The following is a 19,517-nucleotide window of genomic DNA, read 5'->3' on the forward strand; positions in this document are numbered from 1 at the left end:
GAAGTAGTGTTTTTCGCACGGGGGGGGGGGGGTTCGTTTGACACACAAACTTCTAGCTACGTTGCTCCAAGTTTGTGAAGAGTTGACGCTGGACTCGCCAGTCCCGTGAAGCAGAGGCGGTTTTGCTGGCTCACCGAGTCCGCTACTTCACTTCGTGGGACCTCGCCACGTCCAAACTCTGTGTGGTGTTTCTTTATTTTTGTTTTTTTCCCCCTAGACATCTTTACCTTATCGAGCAGCCTAGCCTGTTAGCTTAGCCGCGCCGCTCGCGCCGTGTCTTGCGCCCGGAGAGCCAGCAGCTCGCGGCTCGGTTCGTTATCCGGAAAACCCTCAACGAGACGATCTGAGCGGACTGAGGTCCGTCCGTTGGTGGCCCGGTTGGGTGAAGGAGACGGGTCGGTCCAGGATGGGCTCGCTGTTCCGGAGCGAGGAGATGTGCATGGCGCAGCTGTTCCTGCAGTCCGCGTCCGCCTACGACTGCATACGCGAGCTGGGCGAACTGGGCCTGGTGGAGTTCAGAGACGTGAGTGCTGGACGTCCCAGTCGGTTCGTGTTTTAGATTTAAGTGTCCGTGTAACTTCTGCTGTGAAGTAGCTGTGAGGTTCACATTAAGATGACCTAGCTGTCCTGGCCCATTGAAGTTATGTCGTTACATTACATTTGTGGCGCCCCAGAACTGAGTAAATACACGGATGAGTTTGAATCTGTCAGTGTGTGTACGTGGTTGTTTTATTAGTGTCGTTTTAAGGATTAAATACCCATTTTAGGGTGTTGTACTGTTCAGGGTGAGTGTCGTTACGGTTTCTGTTTAGACTGCATTCTTGCAGTGTGCCCTTAATCTGGATTATTAGGGTTAATATGATTTTTTTTGCTGTTTACACGTGAATGGGCTACTGTGTGGTGTTCTCTCTACTGTGTGGTGTTCTCTCTACTGTGTGGTGTTCTCTCTACTGTGTGGTGTTCTCTCTACTGTGTGGTGGTGTTGTCTCCACTGTGTGGTGTTGTCGTCTCTACTGTGTGGTGTTGTCGTCTCTACTGTGTGGTGGTGTTGTCGTCTCTACTGTGTGGTGGTGTTGTCGTCTCTACTGTGTGGTGGTGTTGTCGTCTCCACTGTGTGGTGGTGTTGTCGTCTCCACTGTGTGGTGGTGGTGATGTCGTCTCTACTGTGTGGTGTTGTCGTCTCTACTGTGTGGTGGTGTTGTCGTCTCCACTGTGTGGTGGTGGTGTTGTCGTCTCCACTGTGTGGTGTTGTCGTCTCTACTGTGTGGTGGTGTTGTCGTCTCCACTGTGTGGTGGTGGTGTTGTCGTCTCCACTGTGTGGTGGTGTTGTCTCTACTGTGTGGTGGTGTTGTCGTCTCCACTGTGTGGTGGTGTTGTCGTCTCCACTGTGTGGTGGTGTTGTCGTCTCCACTGTGTGGTGGTGTTGTCTCTACTGTGTGGTGGTGTTGTCTCCACTGTGTGGTGGTGTTGTCTCTACTGTGTGGTGGTGTTCTCTCCACTGTGTGGTGGTGTTCTCTCCACTGTGTGGTGGTGTTGTCGTCTCCACTGTGTGGTGGTGGTGATGTCGTCTCCACTGTGTGGTGGTGGTGATGTCGTCTCCACTGTGTGGTGGTGGTGATGTCGTCTCCACTGTGTGGTGGTGGTGATGTCGTCTCCACTGTGTGGTGGTGGTGATGTCGTCTCCACTGTGTGGTGGTGGTGATGTCGTCTCTACTGTGTGGTGGTGTTGTCGTCTCCACTGTGTGGTGGTGTTGTCGTCTCCACTGTGTGGTGGTGTTGTCGTCTCTACTGTGTGGTGGTGTTGTCGTCTCTACTGTGTGGTGGTGTTGTCGTCTCTACTGTGTGGTGGTGGTGGTGTTGTCGTCTCTACTGTGTGGTGGTGTTGTCGTCTCTACTGTGTGGTGGTGTTGTCGTCTCCACTGTGTGGTGGTGTTGTCGTCTCTACTGTGTGGTGGTGTTGTCGTCTCTACTGTGTGGTGGTGTTGTCGTCTCCACTGTGTGGTGGTGTTGTCGTCTCCACTGTGTGGTGGTGGTGGTGGTGTCGTCTCCACTGTGTGGTGGTGGTGGTGTTGTCGTCTCCACTGTGGTGGTGGTGTTGTCGTCTCCACTGTGTGGTGGTGGTGGTGGTGTCGTCTCCACTGTGTGGTACTGACGTGCCTCCCTTTCTGTTTCAGCTCAACCCAAGTGTGAACGCATTTCAGCGCAAATTTGTCACCGAGATCAAGAAATGTGAAGAAATGGAAAGGATTCTGGGTAATGGATCTCAATATTTTTAATCTTAAAAGTGGATTTTATCATAAGTGTGTTGACTTCATATATATGGAAATGCAGAGTTCACACTACTACTTTCTCTACACTCCTGTTCCTTCAGATTCAGGGTTTCATCAGTGCAGTGTGTACAACAAAGGCAATAAGGTTTTGGACACGGACAACTGGTCCATTTGAGTGTAGAGTTAAACAGGGTTGGAGTAAAACAGGGTGTTCTGTAGTTGGACTTGAATGTCAGCTGTGCTGTGTGTTGAAGGGGGTGTTTACTTCCTCCCGTGTGAGAGGCAGGTAGACGGTAAATGAAACCACGGTTTGGGTAATGGAATCATAACTAAACTTGGAGTAGAGGAAATGTCTTTGGCAGTAAAGTTGGCTAACGATGCGTGTCGGTACATTGAGGCCGTGTCCAGGCTAGGGTGTGTTTGTGTGTTAAGGGTTGTGGTTTGTCAGGTTTCGTTTTCAACCATTCAGCAGTTGTTGTAGTAGACGTGGGGGAAGAGATACTCACCCACTTCATATATTGCACTTTCACTGCTGTCCCAAGACGTAAGGGCCACAACGGTGTAGGAGCGATCAGTATTTGTTTTCCATGTACTCTTGCCGTGTTCGTTGCAGTAGGCGATGGAGGTTTTTAGTTCTGAGAAGGCTTTGCAGTGTCATGTTCTCAGTAGATGTGGAGTTGGAGGTGGAGTTAGATGTAGAGTAGTTTTCCTGTGCTATTCAAGCTCCTCCCCTCCATCATGCTGTCATGCTAAAGGTGGTTGCAGGGTTGTGACCTTCAGCATCATGTGAGGGTGTGTTGTAAACCCTGGCCTCTCCCTCACCAACTGCTCTGAGAACACACTCTTTGTTTGAGCTAAGGAAGCTTCTCTAAGGGTATTCACTGTATGTGTGTGTGTGTGTGTTATTACAGTGTATCTTCTCAGAGAGATCAAGAAAGCTGACATTGCGCTCCCCGAGGGGGAGGTGAACCCATCAGCACCATTACCCAAGCACGTGATGGGTATAATGGTGGGTCTATTAATTATTTCAGTCTGAGAAACAGACATGGGACTTGTAGTTTTCTTTCTGTAACTTTTCATTTTTGGTGTTTCAGTGTAGTATTCCATTCACTTGGCCCTTTTACAGAATCTGATTATTGGAACGAATATAAAAAAATAACACTGATCATTTTTATTTTATCATGTTTAAATGAACATGTTGAGCATTTTGTAAATAACAGTTTTGTCTCTGCTAAACGTCTGAAATGAACTATTTCACAGATTTGCTTTCTCACTTTTAAGTGTGAGAGAGAGCCAGACAGTGTTTTTTAGTCCAGTCATCGTTCAGTCTGCGCAACACTGGCCACTGTACATCATAAATACTTCATCATGGATTAATCAATAATCCCACAACTTTCCTGTCAGCCCATAGATCCTTCTAGTGAATTCCTCCAGACTGATTGAAGCAGGTCTGCGGTCTGTTTTAATTTGTCTGGACTGATTAAAGTGTGTCTGTGATCTGGTTGTTTTTCAGGAGCAGCTTCAGAGGCTGGAGCTGGAACTGAGTGAAGTAACCAGAAATAAGGAGAAACTCCAGAAGAACCTTCTAGAAATGACTGAGTACACTCACATGCTGCGCATCACACGCCACTTTGTGCAGCGCAGCGCAGAGGTAAGCCTCGCCGTTTCCCACAATGCCCCACACATCAGGGTGGCGTCAGCGGGGTGCAGCGTTAGCATACGGTGCCAGCGGAGCTAACAGGAAGTGAGAGGTAGTGTTGCAGCACTAACCTTTGCAGAGTACCATATTAACATCATTGTCCGCTTCCCTTTTAAGGAAGAATACTAGTATGGTGGAATAGCACTTGTTATGAACCTAAATAGCAGTAGACCTTAAAAAGCAAGTACTGGTTCATGGAAGTAGACCTGCACATGGTGGTAGAACGTAAATAGCATGTACTTGTGTTCCATACAGGTAGGTGTTGTTTAAGCTGTACTCATACATGGAGTTTTGATTTTGGATTCAGGCCATGTAAAGAGTGTGGGTTCACGCTGGATCTTTCTTAGTGTCAGTGAGAGCCTTAACTAATTCCTGCTCCAGTCATCTTGGAGAAACGCATCAGCATGTAGGGGTTCCGCTCACCTGATCTTCCACACCTGTTGTGTGGGGCTGATGTGCTTTTAGAGGCTCGAAGAGCTCAGGGTGGGTCAGGTCCTCAGGAATCTCTTTGTTGGGATTGGTGTGTGTGTGTGTGTGTGTGTGTGTGTGCGCGCGACACAACAGAGAGACACAGCACAGACACAGTATGAAGAGTTCCCTGTCCTTGAGAGAGAATCTGTGATGGACTACACCAGTATGCAGAGACTAGGAGCCAAACTGGGGTAAGAAGCTTCCCTGCAAGCTCAGTAGGACCTGCACGTTAGTGCTGATCTGGGAACAGTTTCTTGCATCCAGATCCGCCCAGTTCATTCAAGGGGGAAATCTGATCTCATACCTGCAGCACGTGGTGATGTAATGGTGACACAGTCAAATATCATTCTATTTTCTAATAATTGATTGTTCTTTAATTAATAACACTAAGAACTGTAGTAATGTAAACAATTGCGCCATTAAAGCAGTGTTTACAGATATAATCCAAAGAGTAAAGAGAAAATTATTAATGAAGTAAAATTAATAACGTTATTCCTGATATTCGTAATATTCATTGTGTTATTATTATGATATTACTTCCTGGCTGTTCCTTTTTATTGATCTCGCTGACTCTTCTGTACACTACAGCTCATTAGCATGTTTCAGGTCACTATTTGCTCTGTGTGTGTGCGCGCACGCACATGCTTACGTGTGTGCTCATGCAGTTCTGTGTGTGTGTGTGCGGGGGCAGGTTTATCTCCGGCCTGATCTCCAGAGTGAAGCTGGAGGCCTTTGAGCGTATGTTGTGGAGAGTGTGTAAAGGTTACACCATCCTCAGCTACGGCGAGATAGAGGAGACTCTGGAGGAGCCTGTTAATGTAAGAATAATTAATATTAAATATTATAATGAATATTATGATTAACATTTAATATTCTAATTAGTATTTCTGTAATAATGGTAATACAAATTTACCCAAAACATTTTACACAAAACAAACATTAGTGTTTTCTTGTAGTATGAGATGGGTTTCCCATCAGTGTGTCCCTTAAACTGGATGAATGAGTTTCTGCCTCTGTAATCAGAGATGTCTGTGTGGACGTGGTGTTCTGTAGTGTTTATGGGACAGGGTGTTTGGAAGTGTTTGTGGGGGATGTGGTGTTTGGTAGTGTTTGTGGGGTGTGGTGTTTGGTAGTGTTTGTTGGGGACAGGGTTGTTTGGTAGTATTTGTTGGGGACAGGGTTGTTTGGTAGTGTTTGTGGGGGTGTAGAATTTGGTAGTGTTTATGGGGACAGGGGTGTTTGGTAGTGTTTGTGGGGGCGTGGTGTTTGGTAGTGTTTGTGGGGGCGGGGTGTTTGGTGGTGTTTGTGGGGGGCGGGGTGTTTGGTGGTGTTTGTGGGGGGCGGGGTGTTGGTTAAAGTCTATGTGTGATGTCGTCTCTGCTGCTGCTTTTAGGGTGAACCCACCAGGACTGTGGTCTTCCTCATCTCCTACTGGGGCGACCAGATCGGACAGAAAGTCAAGAAGATCTGTGACTGGTAATGGACTTCAGTATGTGTGTGTGTGTGTGTGTGTTGGTGTGTGTGGGTGTGTGTGTGTGACGGTACCACTGTGCTCCACAGCTACCACTGTCACCTGTACCCGTACCCCACCAGTAATGATGAGAGGGCCATTGTGAAGGACGGACTCCACACACGCATCCAGGACCTGCACACGGTCAGTCCTTCCAGCTGAAGGGGGGTCATGTGATCCACTGAGCCTACAGTGGGGGTCATGTGATCCGCTCAGCCTACGGCGGGGGTCATGTGATCCACCCGGCCTAAGGAGAGGGGTAATGTGGCTCAGACTGGGTCATCTGATCTTGCAGCCTAAAGAGGGGTGTGTCTGTGTCATGTGATCCCGTGATCCCACAGCCTAAACATGGGAGGGGGTCTAGGTCATGAGATCCTGTAGCTGAGATCCGTTATGAACCATGTAGTGCAGATGGAATGACTGGCATGCTGTGATTTGAAGATGGCAGCATTTCTGTTCCGTTTGGAATATGTTTTGCGTGTAAAATGGATCATAGTTTTGTGTGTGGTTCACTTGTTAAACAATAGGAGAGACTGTCATGCGTTTTCCGAGCGTTTACCCTCAGCACGGCTGTCTACATTCACTCATTAACATGAAACGTGAAACAGGCCATGTTTGTCCATGGTGATTTTCACCTCAATTGAAATTTGTCCTCCGCATTTACCCATCTGTGCAGTTAGAACACACACACACACACACACACACACTAGTGATTACTAGGGGGCTGTGGTGCACACGTGTCCAGAATCGAACCCACCACACTTCGGTCACAAGACCGGGTCCCTAACCACCAGACCACGACTGCCCCAATGACTGAATCATTAATACACAGGCTGTTAGTCATTCTCAATGTGCAGCTTTTGGAGGCTTTTTTGCTTAGGTGAGCAAAGTGATTAGAAGTATGATTGACTTGCTAAGGCAGTGTTGCTCCTTTCTCCACCTGTCGGCCTGACTCCACCTGTCAGCCTGACTCCACCTGTTGTCCTGACTCCAGGTGCTCCAGCGGACGGAGGAGTACCTGCACCAGGTGCTGAACAACGCCTCCGAGTCCGTCTTCATCTGGATGATCCAGGTGAGGAAGATGAAGGCCATTTACCACGTCCTCAACCTGTGCAGCTTCGACGTCACCAACAAGTGCCTCATTGCCGAGGTGTGGTGTCCCGTAAATGACCTGCCCACCCTGCGGAGGACGCTAGAGGACGCCTCGGTAAGCCCGCTGCGTTTACCACTTGATATTAGGGTTGCAGAGGTAACCGGTTTCACGGTATACCACGGTATTAAAATGCACGGTTATCATACCGTGTGCGTTTGCTTATTACCGGTAAAAGGCAAGCCAGCGGAGAAACTCACCCGCGCATGCACAACTCCGCTCCGGTTCAGCTACTCAGCACACAGCGGTGAGAATGGTAGAAAGTGCATCAGACTTAACACATTTTTTTACAAAAAAAACCTAAAATTAAACAAAAAACTAAACTAAAGTGGCGAAAATGACAATCGCGGTGGCTCCGCTCGTGCGCGAGGGCCTCGCGAGCTGTCGATTCTCGGGGTTGTGCACCTCTTCAATTTTGTAACTTCGCGCGCGCCGTGCTTCAGCACAATGAACAAAGTCATGTTTGCCGAGTTCATACACCTTTATAAGGTGGAATTATAGCACTTGTACGTCACTTTCAAGGTCCATTTCAATATTTCCCAGCACGTTAACCTTAAGTTAAATATTTATACATATACTCAAAATGATTCGAAATAATTCGCTTTTATCACATTATTTAATGGTTGTTTATTTTCAAAACACCCAATCTTAACGTCTTCATGTTCTCTCATGTTTCGTCCTGGAATTACAAGAGGCTCGTATTTGTTAACGTAATACAAGAGAACTGTTCAGTCAGACAGATATTTGTTGTGAAATGAAGTAGTTACAGTTTCAAGCTTTTTCAAGTATTTTAGCCTAAATTCCAGCACTTTTCAAACCTGAAACACATAGCAACATTAAAATTCATCAGGTGTTCATTCCCCTGTTTTTGAGGGGTGTTTCTTTATACTACCCAGTAGCGAACCGAACCGTGATAAATTTTTTTTCGTCTCCTAATAAACTGCAATAAAGAATAAAGAAAAAACCGAGATGACAGTATAGCTTTAGAAACGCAATAAACAATAACATTTGTACTAGATAACTTGTTAAGCAAAATAAGTTTCCAAACAAAATAAGGTTTTACAGCTCCGTGGTTCTCGGAAGCGGAATATGTAAATGAGGACGTCAAAGGACTGAATCGAAACTAGCTAGCGGTGGTACGCTAACGACAGCTAGCGTCGCCACAGCGGGCGGAAATTATCATACAGTTAAGCCCCCCACTAAGACGGAAGATATGATTGGTCAATTTTGCTGTCATTTGAAACTAGTATTGTGCTGAATTATAACTGCCAGGCCCTCTGTAAACGAACAGCGGGCATCACAGTCCTGATAGGGGGAGACACAGGCTCACAGGCTTCCACTTAACCCCTCACCTTCCAACACAGATTGAATAGACACGGGTGAATAATTTATTTGCTTATATTTTTGTAGTTGTTTAGATGTCTATTGTAAAACTGTAAGTAGATAAAATAAAATTGGATAATTTTATATATATATATATATATATATATATATATATATATATATATATATATAATGTTTTAAGAATATTTTAGGCCCTCTGAGAGGGCGTAGAGGGCCCTGACGCTTCCCCACTGATACTACCACATATCGTTTTGGACAACACTGCAAAGAATGTGACGCGGCAAGTATGAACGCCTCTGCCGTTCACGCGAGGTGTGCGGAGTCGCGCGCTATGGTCACTCGCTAAAGTATAAACCTAGCTTTTTAAGGTCCTTGCTTTCACTGGATGTGAAAGACCCCATTAATTTACATGCGTTCATTTTCAAATTCTGACGTGCCTGTTTTTCATATGTTAAAACCAGACTCGGTGTGAAAGCCTTAATATAGAAATCTCTATTGTGAGGATCATGTCAGACGTTTACAACAGTTGTTGATCAGACACTGACCCAGGCTCAGTTTATCAGATATTAAATAATTTAAACTTAAATAATTGTACTGAAATGCATGATTTAGGTTTCTCTAATTTTGCAGTATTTATATAAACATGTGTACAGCTTATTTTTTTAAAGGACACATTTTGTATACAATAGTTCCAGGTTTCTACAATAAATAGTTAATTGAACAAAAAAAAAACTTTTGTTGTAATTTCAGTGTATCTTTTAATAATATATGTAACAAACTGATACCGTGGTATTTTCTGAGACGGTTATCATACCGTGAAAATCTCATACCGTTGCAACCCTACTTGATATCAGCTGACCCTAGCCTACAGCGGTCATGTGAAGAACAGCTCACTAGCTGGTACCTAATGTGTTTTTTATCAGCCATGTTTGGCTGTGAATGGACATGTACAAGACTGCCCCCCTTTGGCCTTTACACTGTACTGCAGACTGAAAGCACATTAACTGTGTTGATAGTTATAGATAAAAGCCTATTACTGTGAAACTGAATGAGCTTTGCACCCAGTGGAACCCAGTGAACAAAAAGATTATATCTAAGGCCCAAACACTGGTTTGCAGTTCTGTAATCACTGACTGACTGTCAGTTTATTTAAAAAATGTCTTTAATGCATTATGAAATTATGGTATCATTTCATTCTTAGCAGAATCTTCCTCACTCTGGGTTTTATTACATTTACATTAATTACACTGTTAATTATTATTAATAATTAATTACATTTGTCTTTCAGAGAAAAAGTGGTGCTACCGTCCCGTCATTCGTCAATCGTATCCCTAGCAACGACACTCCACCCACTCTCATACGGACCAATAAGTTCACGTCAGGCTTTCAGAACATAGTGGATGCCTATGGAGTGGGCAGCTACAGGGAGGTAAACCCAGGTGGGCATCTGACCGCAGGAGTCCTGGTGTTGGGCCTCACACTCTACCATGTGTAACGTGAACACTTCAGGAAACCACCTCACTTTGAGCAGTGATCACTCTGCCCGGGTTTCTCTCTCTCTCTCTCTCTCTCTCTCTCTCTCTCTCTCTCTCTCTCTCTCTCTCTCTCTCTCTCTCTCACACACACAATGTACCCATGGACACAACTCTGTGATAACCTATCTGGCCTATCCATACTATTACCTAGGATGAATTCTGTGATCAGATGCAAAGCACTTTGTACGTCGCTCTGGATAAGAGCATCTGCTAAATGCCGTAAATGTAATAACCACTCCACTTCTAGCTTGGCCTTGACCCTGAGGCTGAAGGTCTATTTTGATTGGCTGTCGTGTGTGTCCGTCTCCCAGCTCCCTACACCATCATCACCTTCCCCTTCCTCTTCGCCGTGATGTTCGGGGACCTCGGCCACGGAACTCTCATGGCCCTGTTCGCCCTCTGGATGGTCCTCTACGAGAACGACCGCAAACTGAAGAAAACAAGGAATGAGGTGAACTTTGACCCTTTCACTACCGCTTGGCATGTTGTTTAATGTTTAATGGTTAGTTCGATTGCTTACCTAATGTCGCCCTCTAGTGTGTAAACTGGTCACTGCATCTAGTCAGGTATGTATAGAGCAGTGGTTCCCAAAGTGGGGGGCGCGCCCCCTAGGTGGGGCGCGGAGCTATTGCAGGGGGGGCGCGGAGCTTGAAAGTAAAACGTGCACATGTGTCAATATTAGGGATGCACCGATTCCGATATTAATATCTGAAAAAATTCTAGATCGGGTATCGGGGACAATGTGACCGATCCATAAAAACAGATCTATTCAGTCAAATTCTATGCTTGTATTGCTTGCCTTTCGGAGTTAGTTCAACCTTAATACTCGCGCTGGTGGTATTCCACTTATTTGCTGGTTGACCAAAATAAACCTGGGCTCCAGCAATACTTCACTGTTCATACATGAACTGGTGAGTTGTCCAAAGCTCATTTAATGCGTTACTTACAGAAATAAAATAAAGAGCAGTGGTCTGACTCGGTCTACGGCAGAAAGCTAAAAAAAACAATATTCCATACGCGCGCTCCACTCGCTCCCTTAAAGAGACAGTAGCCTACACATATTTCTGGCCGTTACATGCTTTGTGCTCTGCGTGATGTCTGCGCTTGCAAACTAGCCGCATATGTATTGCTGTTTCTCTTATTTCATCTCCTTATTTATTTTAAATTATATTTAGAATTCTTGAACCATTTAAAAGGTTTCTTACAGTTTATTTTTTTCATGTTTAACCAAAGTTGTGAACCTATTGTTTTTGTAAGTTTTCAACACATCCCTAGTCAGTAATGGGGGGGGGGGGGGGCGCAAAAATATTCTCATCTACTAAAGGGGGGCATGGCAGAAAAAGTTTGGGAACCACTGGTATAGAGTGAGTTTCCCATGTTTCAGTTTGTGATTAGAGGGGTTTTTTCAGCCGTATCGTCTAGAAAGACGCTACAATCCTCACACTCTTCCTCAATGAAAGTAAATAAACTTGACACAGAAAATTAAACTGTGCTGCAATTAAAGTGATCAGCAGCTCCATACCAGTGGGGTGTAGCTCCAGGTTTTTCAAAATAAAAGCATGTGTACCCGCAGTGGAAGACAGGCTCTTGATTAGCTGGTCCAGGGGTCATGGGTCATCTGTAGAGTGGAAGGTCTCCAGGAGAAGAATACAGTGGCCTCTCAGCTACTGAAGTGTTGGACGTCGATGGTCGTTTGGGTGAATTCTTTCCTTTTTCCCCTCTCAGTTCTGGAACACGTTCTTTGAGGGGCGCTACATCATTCTGATGATGGGCATGTTCTCGGTGTACACTGGGATCATATATAACGACTGCTTCTCCAAGTCTCTCAACGTGTTCGGCTCTGGCTGGAGTGTCAAAGCGATGTTTAAGAACGACTCGTTTTTGTGAGTGGACTCTCCTCACTTCCAGCACACTGTCATCTGCCGTGATTCTCCAGTGCTTAAAAACTCGTTTTTGTTGCTCGTTTTTGTTGACTTTAAGCTACGTGCTGTCCTCAGTTTAGCCACCAGAGCACAAACTGTGTAATCTGAGTTTACTTCATATTTGTTACTATTTAACAAATCCAAGGGTTGAATGAAGGGTGCTGGACATGTAGGACGTGGGGTCTCCTGGATGAAGGTCGATGCCTAAATGTGTTGAGAATCGATTGTGGGAATGTTCAGGCCCAGTGTTGGTGTGCAAGAGCTAAACTACACAGAGGACAGGTTCTGAGTTCTCCATTCTGTTCCAGGTTGAACATGACACACACACACAGCTTCCTCACACTCGACCCCAACACCAAAGGGGTGTTTAACGGACCCTACCCTCTGGGCATCGACCCCGTGAGTGTTTTGATTTTTTACTCCTGGACACCAGGACTGTGTCCTGGCTGCTTTTGGAAATTTGGAGATGCGTCCTGGACATGATAATGCTACATAACCCAGGAATGACCCTGAGTTTGAAAAGGCACTGACGTTTTAAGATATTTGGTTTATTTTCAGATTTGGAACCTCGCATCGAACAGACTCACGTTCTTAAACTCCTACAAAATGAAGATGTCTGTGATTATCGGGATCGTCCACATGACCTTTGGGGTCATCCTGGGGGTCTTCAACCATTTGTGAGTTCTCACTCAATTAGGCTGTGAAGTCTGGGTTGTGGCCATGATTGTGATATGCTAGTCTCTGACTCTTTAATATACTTGTATTTGCATCTTTAATGTGATCATCTTTAGCCAACAAGCTAAAGTAGTGAAGATCCTGAAGTAGTGGTCACGTCCTGTTTGTAGTTCTGTAGCGTGTGTGTGTGTGTGTGTGTGTGTGTGTGTGTGTGTGTGTGTGTGTGTGTGTGTGTGTGTGTAATGGAGAAAGAAGTGGAAGCAGGCATTGTGACCTGGAGACTTACGGGTGGTGTTTAGAGTGTGTAGGGTGTGTGTGGTGTGTGTGTTTGGTGTGTAGGGTGTGTAGGGTTTACTCCGCTCTGACACACTTCATTACATGGTTCAGAAGAGCTGCTGTTGACCTATGAGAATCGCCCGGTCCCGCGTGCCGACCCAGCGGTCCCACGTGCCGACCTGGCGTCCTGAACGTGTGGTTTCTTGTCTCAGGCACTTCGGGAGGAAGTTCAACATCATCCTAGTCTTCCTGCCTGAGCTGCTCTTCCTGCTCTGTCTGTTTGGCTACCTGGGCTTCATGATCCTGTTCAAGTGGGCCGCCTTCACAGCGCAGGACTCCTCACGGGCTCCCAGCATCCTCATCCACTTCATCAACATGTTCCTGTTCAACACGCAGGGCGATTCGAGCCAGACCCCCCTCTACACGGGGCAGGTAGGTCTCAGCGCGGGGGCACGGGGGCAGTATAGCATATACAAACAGTGTCAGTGGCAAGGAAAAACTCCCTAGATGGTGGGGAATAGGAAGAAACCTTGGGAGGACCAAGACTCAAAAGGGAACCCATCCTCCATTGGGCGGCCCGTTAACACACAAATAACACAAAAACAAATTATACAGACGAATACACAAGTTACAAACAAATCACACAATCAGGCTAAGTATAAGGTAACTAGAATGAAAGTGTAATGCGTTCAGTTATAACATCAATGTTGCTCCTACAATTCATTTGTGTGTGTGTGTGTGTGTGTGTGTGTGTGTGTGTGTGTGTGTGTGTGTGTGTGTGTGTGTGTGTGTGTGTGTGTCTCAGGCAGGGCTGCAGGTATTCCTGATCGTCATAGCAATGCTTAGTGTACCTGTGCTGTTGCTGGGGAAACCACTCTACTTGTACTGGCAACACAAGTGCAGCGATCACCTGGCCATGTACAGGGTACGACCTCGGGCCGTGTGGGTGGGGGTGTAGACTCGTACAGTGTGGGTGGTGCTGTAGATTTGGGCCGTGTGGGCGATGCTGTACTTTCTGATTGTTTTTTGCTTAATCTGCATGTGTTTACACCCCAGTTTATGTAGAAACTGGAATAAAAACACTCCGTTAACGTACCAGTGGAAAGTCATGAGGCTCAGAAGGTGGGTCAGTATACAGCGTTGGTGAGCTCAAGCTCTTACATGTCTTCTCTTTCCGTGTGTTTGTGTGTGTGTGTGTGTGTGTGTGTGTGTGTGTGTGTGTGTGTGTGTGTGTGTGTGTGTGTGTGTGTGTGTGTGTGTGTGTGTAGGGATATGAGCGAGTTCGGCGTAGCAGTGAAGAGGATATCTCTCTCATGCGTGCTTATGATTTAGAGGAGGGCAGTAGCCTGGAAAGCCATTCCAGCAGTTCAGATGGCCAATCAGAAGAGGTAGCTCCCTCCAAACTCTCATTTCATTGGTTATCTGGCTAATCAGTTACAGATTATTCCAATGGATCTGGTCTGTGCCTGTTCTGAAAGAACGATCCCGCCAGGAGGGAAAAAATCAGCATCAGTAGTTTCTAGTGTGTTTCCCCAGATCATCACGTTAGCTGGCTCTCCTACACTGGATCTGTACCTAATGGGCTGCCATACATTTTCAGGAGCTTGTAAACTACCACAGGTGGCGCTGTTGTACTCCTTAATGCTTATGACCACAGCCTCCCCAATCCCACTGTCTATGTCCAGTTTGACTTTGCAGACGTGTTCCTGCACCAGTCCATCCACACGATCGAGTTCTGTCTGGGCTGCGTCTCCAACACGGCGTCCTACCTGCGTCTCTGGGCACTGAGTCTGGCACACGCACGTGAGTTCTGATGGGCGTGGCCTTACACACACCAGCCGGCCCGAAGGGCTTCTAGTCTGGTACCACTGGTTCACGCAGTGTCTGATCTTCTCCGTGATGCTCTGTGTTGATGTGTGTGTGTGTGTGTGTGTGTGTGTGTGTGTGTGTGTGTGTGTGTGTGTGTGTGTAGAGCTGTCGGAGGTGCTGTGGTCCATGGTGATGCGGGTGGGGTTGCGTGTGGACACCACCCTGGGCGTTCTTCTCCTCGTGCCCGTCTTTGGCCTCTTTGCCGTGCTCACAGTCTTCATCCTCCTGGTGATGGAGGGTCTCTCTGCCTTCCTGCATGCCCTACGTCTCCACTGGTGCGTGTCTTGCACCGCCCACCTCCACACACCTGCCGTACTGCACAGCATGCTGGGATACCTGAGAAACGAGCAGCACTGTTTACTCACTTGAACTGAGAGTCTGATTTAGGGCTCCTCAGAGTTACAGCCATGTGGTATCAGGATGAGATCATTCGATCAATCTGATCAGATCAATCTGATCATTTATATCAAATCAAAGCATGATGAATTGTCTCTCTGTGTCTAACTGTCTGTCTGTCTGTCTACCTGTCTAACTCTCCATGTGTCTCATTCCTTCAGGGTGGAGTTTCAGAATAAGTTCTACAGTGGCGCTGGCACCAAGTTTTCACCGTTTGCCTTCGCGTTCTTGCACACAAGCTTCGAGAATGATGGATTACTGTGAACGCTGACCCGGAACCATGGAGGGCAAAGGTCAAAGGGCTCATGTAGTGCCAGAGAGGTCAGAAGCGCATCGAGCTCCAGCCCACTAGCGCTTACTCTCATTTTAACGGACACGTTTACGTCGTTGCACTGACCGACCAACCAAATATAGATCTCGTATCTCGGGATGACAAACTGTGGACAGTAATGGTCCCTGTAATCAGTACCTGGACTCATTTTAGAGTTTGGCTGTACAGCTGATCTGTGAAGGTGATCAAGTGTCATTTGGTTGCCACTTTGGTTTTTTGGTGACCTCTGAAATGCTTCCAGAGCAAAAGACGATTCTGGAAGGTCACATCAGTACTGCTGGTGGACAGTGGTATGTGATGTCTAACCTGTGATTATCCTGACTGTCTCTATGGTATTTCTTTCATCCAGTCACATGTTGCCTGCTGTTTTGAGGGGGTGGGGAAGGGGATCTCCGTATTACATTGCATATTCCACAAGTGGCCTTAACAGGCCTTGAGCCCATGGCATCCTCGAGGACTTTTATTCTACATCTACTGTTTAATGTGCTCAGTCTGGTTGACTGTTAAAGAGCAGATCAACATGTCTGGTCTCCTCCTGGGCTGTCTGTGGGAGTATTGGGGTCTCTACCAGAGCCCTGGGTCTGAGTGTTGGGAAGAATATTGCACATTGTTGATATTTTGACAGTCTGAGACAGGAAGGAGATGTTTTTATTTTTCTCCATCATAGTTTATTTCCTGGTTTTATTATTATTTTATTGTAATTCATAAATAAAGAGGGGTAAAGGTAAACAATGAGGAAAGGTTTGGATAAGTGCTGTTAATTAAACATTTTGCTGGTATTATTTCAACAAGTTGGGAAAACAGTATCTTTATTAAAACATTAAACGTATGTAATTTACTAAAACCATTATAGTTTGATTACAGCTGCAGTCTGGTCTTAATGTGAGGAATAGCATTCATTCAGTACAGTGTCAGTCTAAGCAGAGCAAGAGTTCTTTAAATTGTTTCATGCAATCAGGGAGTTTGGTTTGATTTAAACATTGACCATATCTGTGTAGCACCCGTGCTTACTTGTCTTGCCCAGAAGTATTAATTACGAAATTGTGAAATCTTTTTTTCTCTCTCTCTTCAGTACAATTTAATTTATTGTTTTCCTTTTTTTTTATCCTAGTGGATTTTAACTTCAGAGCTGTAAGATTGTGGTGTGTGAAATCCATGTGGCTTATTCAATTCTAGTTTTGGATTTTATATTATTAATTTAACTAAATTAACTGGTTTCAGTTATTTGGTTTCTCGTTTGAAAGCTCTTACATTCCATCTTTTTCAGTTTAGGCTTTTGGATTTTTATATTTTTCAATAAATCAAACTAATGTGATATACAGGGTTCATACACTTTTTTGACAATTAATTTCCATGACTTTTCCATGACTTTTCCATGACTTTCAGACAAATTTCAATGACTATACATTCTCTAAACATATGTGTAGACATGAAAAATAAGAAAAAATCCAGACCAAAATTCCACAGTATATAATAAATTAATGAAAAGCCACGTGGTTTAATTGAAAAAAATAAACATTTACCGTATTTTCAATATCAATATAAGCCGCATCTACAAAGTTTTGGAAAATGTTGTAGCCATAAGCCGTATCCGGGCTTACAGCCGGTGAGTCCCCGCTTAACGACGGGTCTGGTTAACAACGGACCGGAGTTACGACCGACTTTTCTTAATTTTGCGCGGTGCGCGGAGGTGCAGTGGCAGCACTGTTGAGTGTTGTGGAGTGGTGTGTTGTGTAGTGTTGTGTACGATAAGCGGAGGCGGCACAGCCTCCACTGCAGCCCATCTCGGCAACACGATCGCTCTTTCTCGCGTTGTACATCGAGAACATCGTTTTTTTTTTCTATACTGTGTTTACAATCAAAACGTATCTAAATCTAGGGTTGCGCTTTACGACGGACTTTTCAGTTTCTAACCCCATCGTTAACCAATTGGTTAACCACACAGTGCATATTTTGCACGCCCCGTGTCCTTGTCTTTCTCAAGCCGTAGCTTGTATTTGTCCAACTGAAGCAGCCATTGTTGAATCGGCATTTACCAGCATTACGCTGATTTACACGTCATCAAAGTACAATCTACAGCTCCTTGGAGTCCGACGCTAACGCAGCGAACTAACGTGTGACGTTACGTTAGTGGTCCGCACAATAAAAAAAATGGCTATATTATATATATTTATTTTTTTCTTCCGGTTATCAGAACGACATAAATTTATTGTGTCAAGCAAATTTCCATGACTTTTCCAAAACATTTGAGTATTTTTATTTTTTCCAAAACTTATCCAGGCCTGGAAATTGCTATTTTCAAATTCCATAACTTTTCCAGGTTTTTCATGACCGTACGAACCCATATAATAAACTGTCTTCTGTAAATATCAACATAAGATTTGCACTTTACATAATTATACAACTTCTCATTTTAGTTGAAATGGGAACCTTTTATTTTTACACTGATTTGATCGGTCACTGCGTGATAAATATACTTGTTAACCAGTATTTTATTCCTACCTCAAACACAGTGCTAATCGCTGCTCTGGGTCAACAGACTCCCTGTAGTTGACAGGTGTCAAACTCGAGGCCAAATGTGGCCCGCCGCGTCATTTTATGTGGCCCGCGAGAGCTTAAAAAGCCAAATTGTCAAAAAAAAAAGGTGAGCAAAAACTACATTTCCCACAATTGTTACCCGCAAAGTGACCGCATCTCGACACTGCAGTGTTTCCATATGGATGCGATTTTCCCAATAAGTGTAATTGGGAAATACAAATAATGATCCCAAAATGTCCAGGAAGAGAAACATCGATGCAGATAGAAGGATGTTTCAAGAAAGATGGGGAAGCGAATACGTATGTGCTTCAAGGTGAAAAACGGGTATGAAGCGGTAGCTGTTGTCAAATAGTACAATATACGTCAGCATTTTGCGACCAAACATGGAGCTAAGTATGCCAAAATTAGCCATCAAGAAAAACGACGAATTGTCAAAGAATTAAAAGGCTGCGATCGCCGATCGCAACAGAATGTGTTCACAACCACAAACGAAACGGCAGTAAAAGCTGCTTTGTTGTGGCTGAAGAAATCAGATGGGAGGAGACATTCTACGTCACGAGGTACCCATATATAAGGAACGTGTTGAAAATGAGGAGAAGGGTAATGCGAGAAGGGTAATGCTGCAGGCCGCAGCCCCGGTGGGCGTGGGTAAAGGGCGGAGCAAGTGTCAATCATTTTCGACTGCAGCCAATCAGATACTAGACTTTTGTTGTCAATCATTTTTTAATGCAGCCAATCATCTTAACAGATCTGCCAAAAGAAGGCGGAAACTGCACGGAGAAGCTCTTTAAACAGAAGTATATGCCGCTCTTAAACAAAAGTAGCTGAATAAAAACATTAGAAGAGCCATGACTTTAGACATTTTTAAATCAAAGTTTAAAATACTTCTCACGTGTTATTCTGGAACGGCACTTTAATGTTTTTTTTTTCCTTACACGTATTGCATCATTTGTACATCATATATATATATATATATATATATATATATATATATATATATACAGAGCCGGAGTGGCTAATCGGGAGATTCGGGAGGATTCCCCGAATGGAAAATGGCCCACTCCGGCCATATATATATATATATATATATATATATATATATATATATATAGTCGGCGCGACGTGTGTGTGTGTGTGTGTGGGGGGGGGGGGGGCAAGTGTAAATTGTTAGCGGAGGGGAGGTGTAAATGGACACAAATTAAATATTATATCGCGATCGATCGCCAAGTATAAACACCTCCGCCGAGCAGAGCGTCGAGGAGCGATTTCGATTGGAGGATCGTGCTCTATTTTGTATTATTAATTTTTCTGCTGATGCTGGTCCAGCGTGTCGCGTGCCAGTGATTATGGCTCGGCGTGCCAACGGTGGCCCGCGTGCCATAGGTTGTCGAACCCTGCTGTAGAGACTTTGAATATTAAAACCATTGTAGAAATTAAGCTCAGATGTGACCAGCAATGGAGCGCAAGTAAAAGAAAGACACGATCACACCAGTCTCATTGAAAATTTAGGATTTAATGAATAAAGTGAACC

The 19,517-nt window shown here is 45.0% G+C and overlaps 1 protein-coding gene across 2 annotated transcripts; it reads left to right on the forward strand.

Moving 5' to 3' along the window:
- Positions 1-26: 26 nt before the first annotated feature.
- Positions 27-16,763, forward strand: atp6v0a2b (ATPase H+ transporting V0 subunit a2b). 2 transcript variants are annotated; one of them, XM_076997968.1, is made up of 20 exons: positions 27-523; positions 2,175-2,253; positions 3,182-3,279; positions 3,784-3,921; positions 4,534-4,631; positions 5,132-5,258; positions 5,834-5,916; positions 6,001-6,094; positions 6,945-7,157; positions 9,733-9,883; positions 10,291-10,430; positions 11,705-11,862; positions 12,210-12,300; positions 12,460-12,578; positions 13,065-13,284; positions 13,658-13,777; positions 14,121-14,240; positions 14,538-14,655; positions 14,825-14,996; positions 15,279-16,763. In XM_076997968.1, exons 1-20 carry the CDS (start codon positions 407-409, stop codon positions 15,379-15,381), a joined length of 2,559 nt encoding a protein of 852 aa, XP_076854083.1. In that variant the 5' UTR covers positions 27-406; the 3' UTR covers positions 15,382-16,763. The 2 variants fall into 2 exon arrangements, with proteins under 2 accessions (XP_076854083.1, XP_076854084.1); XM_076997969.1 differs by lacking the exon at positions 13,658-13,777.
- The last annotated feature ends 2,754 nt before the right edge of the window (positions 16,764-19,517 follow it).

Source organism: Brachyhypopomus gauderio, chromosome 3, assembly GCF_052324685.1.
Source record: "Brachyhypopomus gauderio isolate BG-103 chromosome 3, BGAUD_0.2, whole genome shotgun sequence".
In the NCBI taxonomy this organism is placed as follows: Eukaryota; Metazoa; Chordata; class Actinopteri; order Gymnotiformes; family Hypopomidae; genus Brachyhypopomus; species Brachyhypopomus gauderio.

Bases quoted from the DNA above. Each gene is read 5' to 3' on its own strand.
- atp6v0a2b (XM_076997968.1), top strand. From the start codon at position 407: ATGGGCTCGCTGTTCCGGAGCGAGGAGATGTGCATGGCGCAGCTGTTC. The intron at 7,158-9,732 runs GTAAGCCCGCTG...TTTGTCTTTCAG, and splicing joins GGACGCTAGAGGACGCCTCG to AGAAAAAGTGGTGCTACCGT. The intron at 9,884-10,290 runs GTGGGCATCTGA...TCCGTCTCCCAG, and splicing joins CTACAGGGAGGTAAACCCAG to CTCCCTACACCATCATCACC.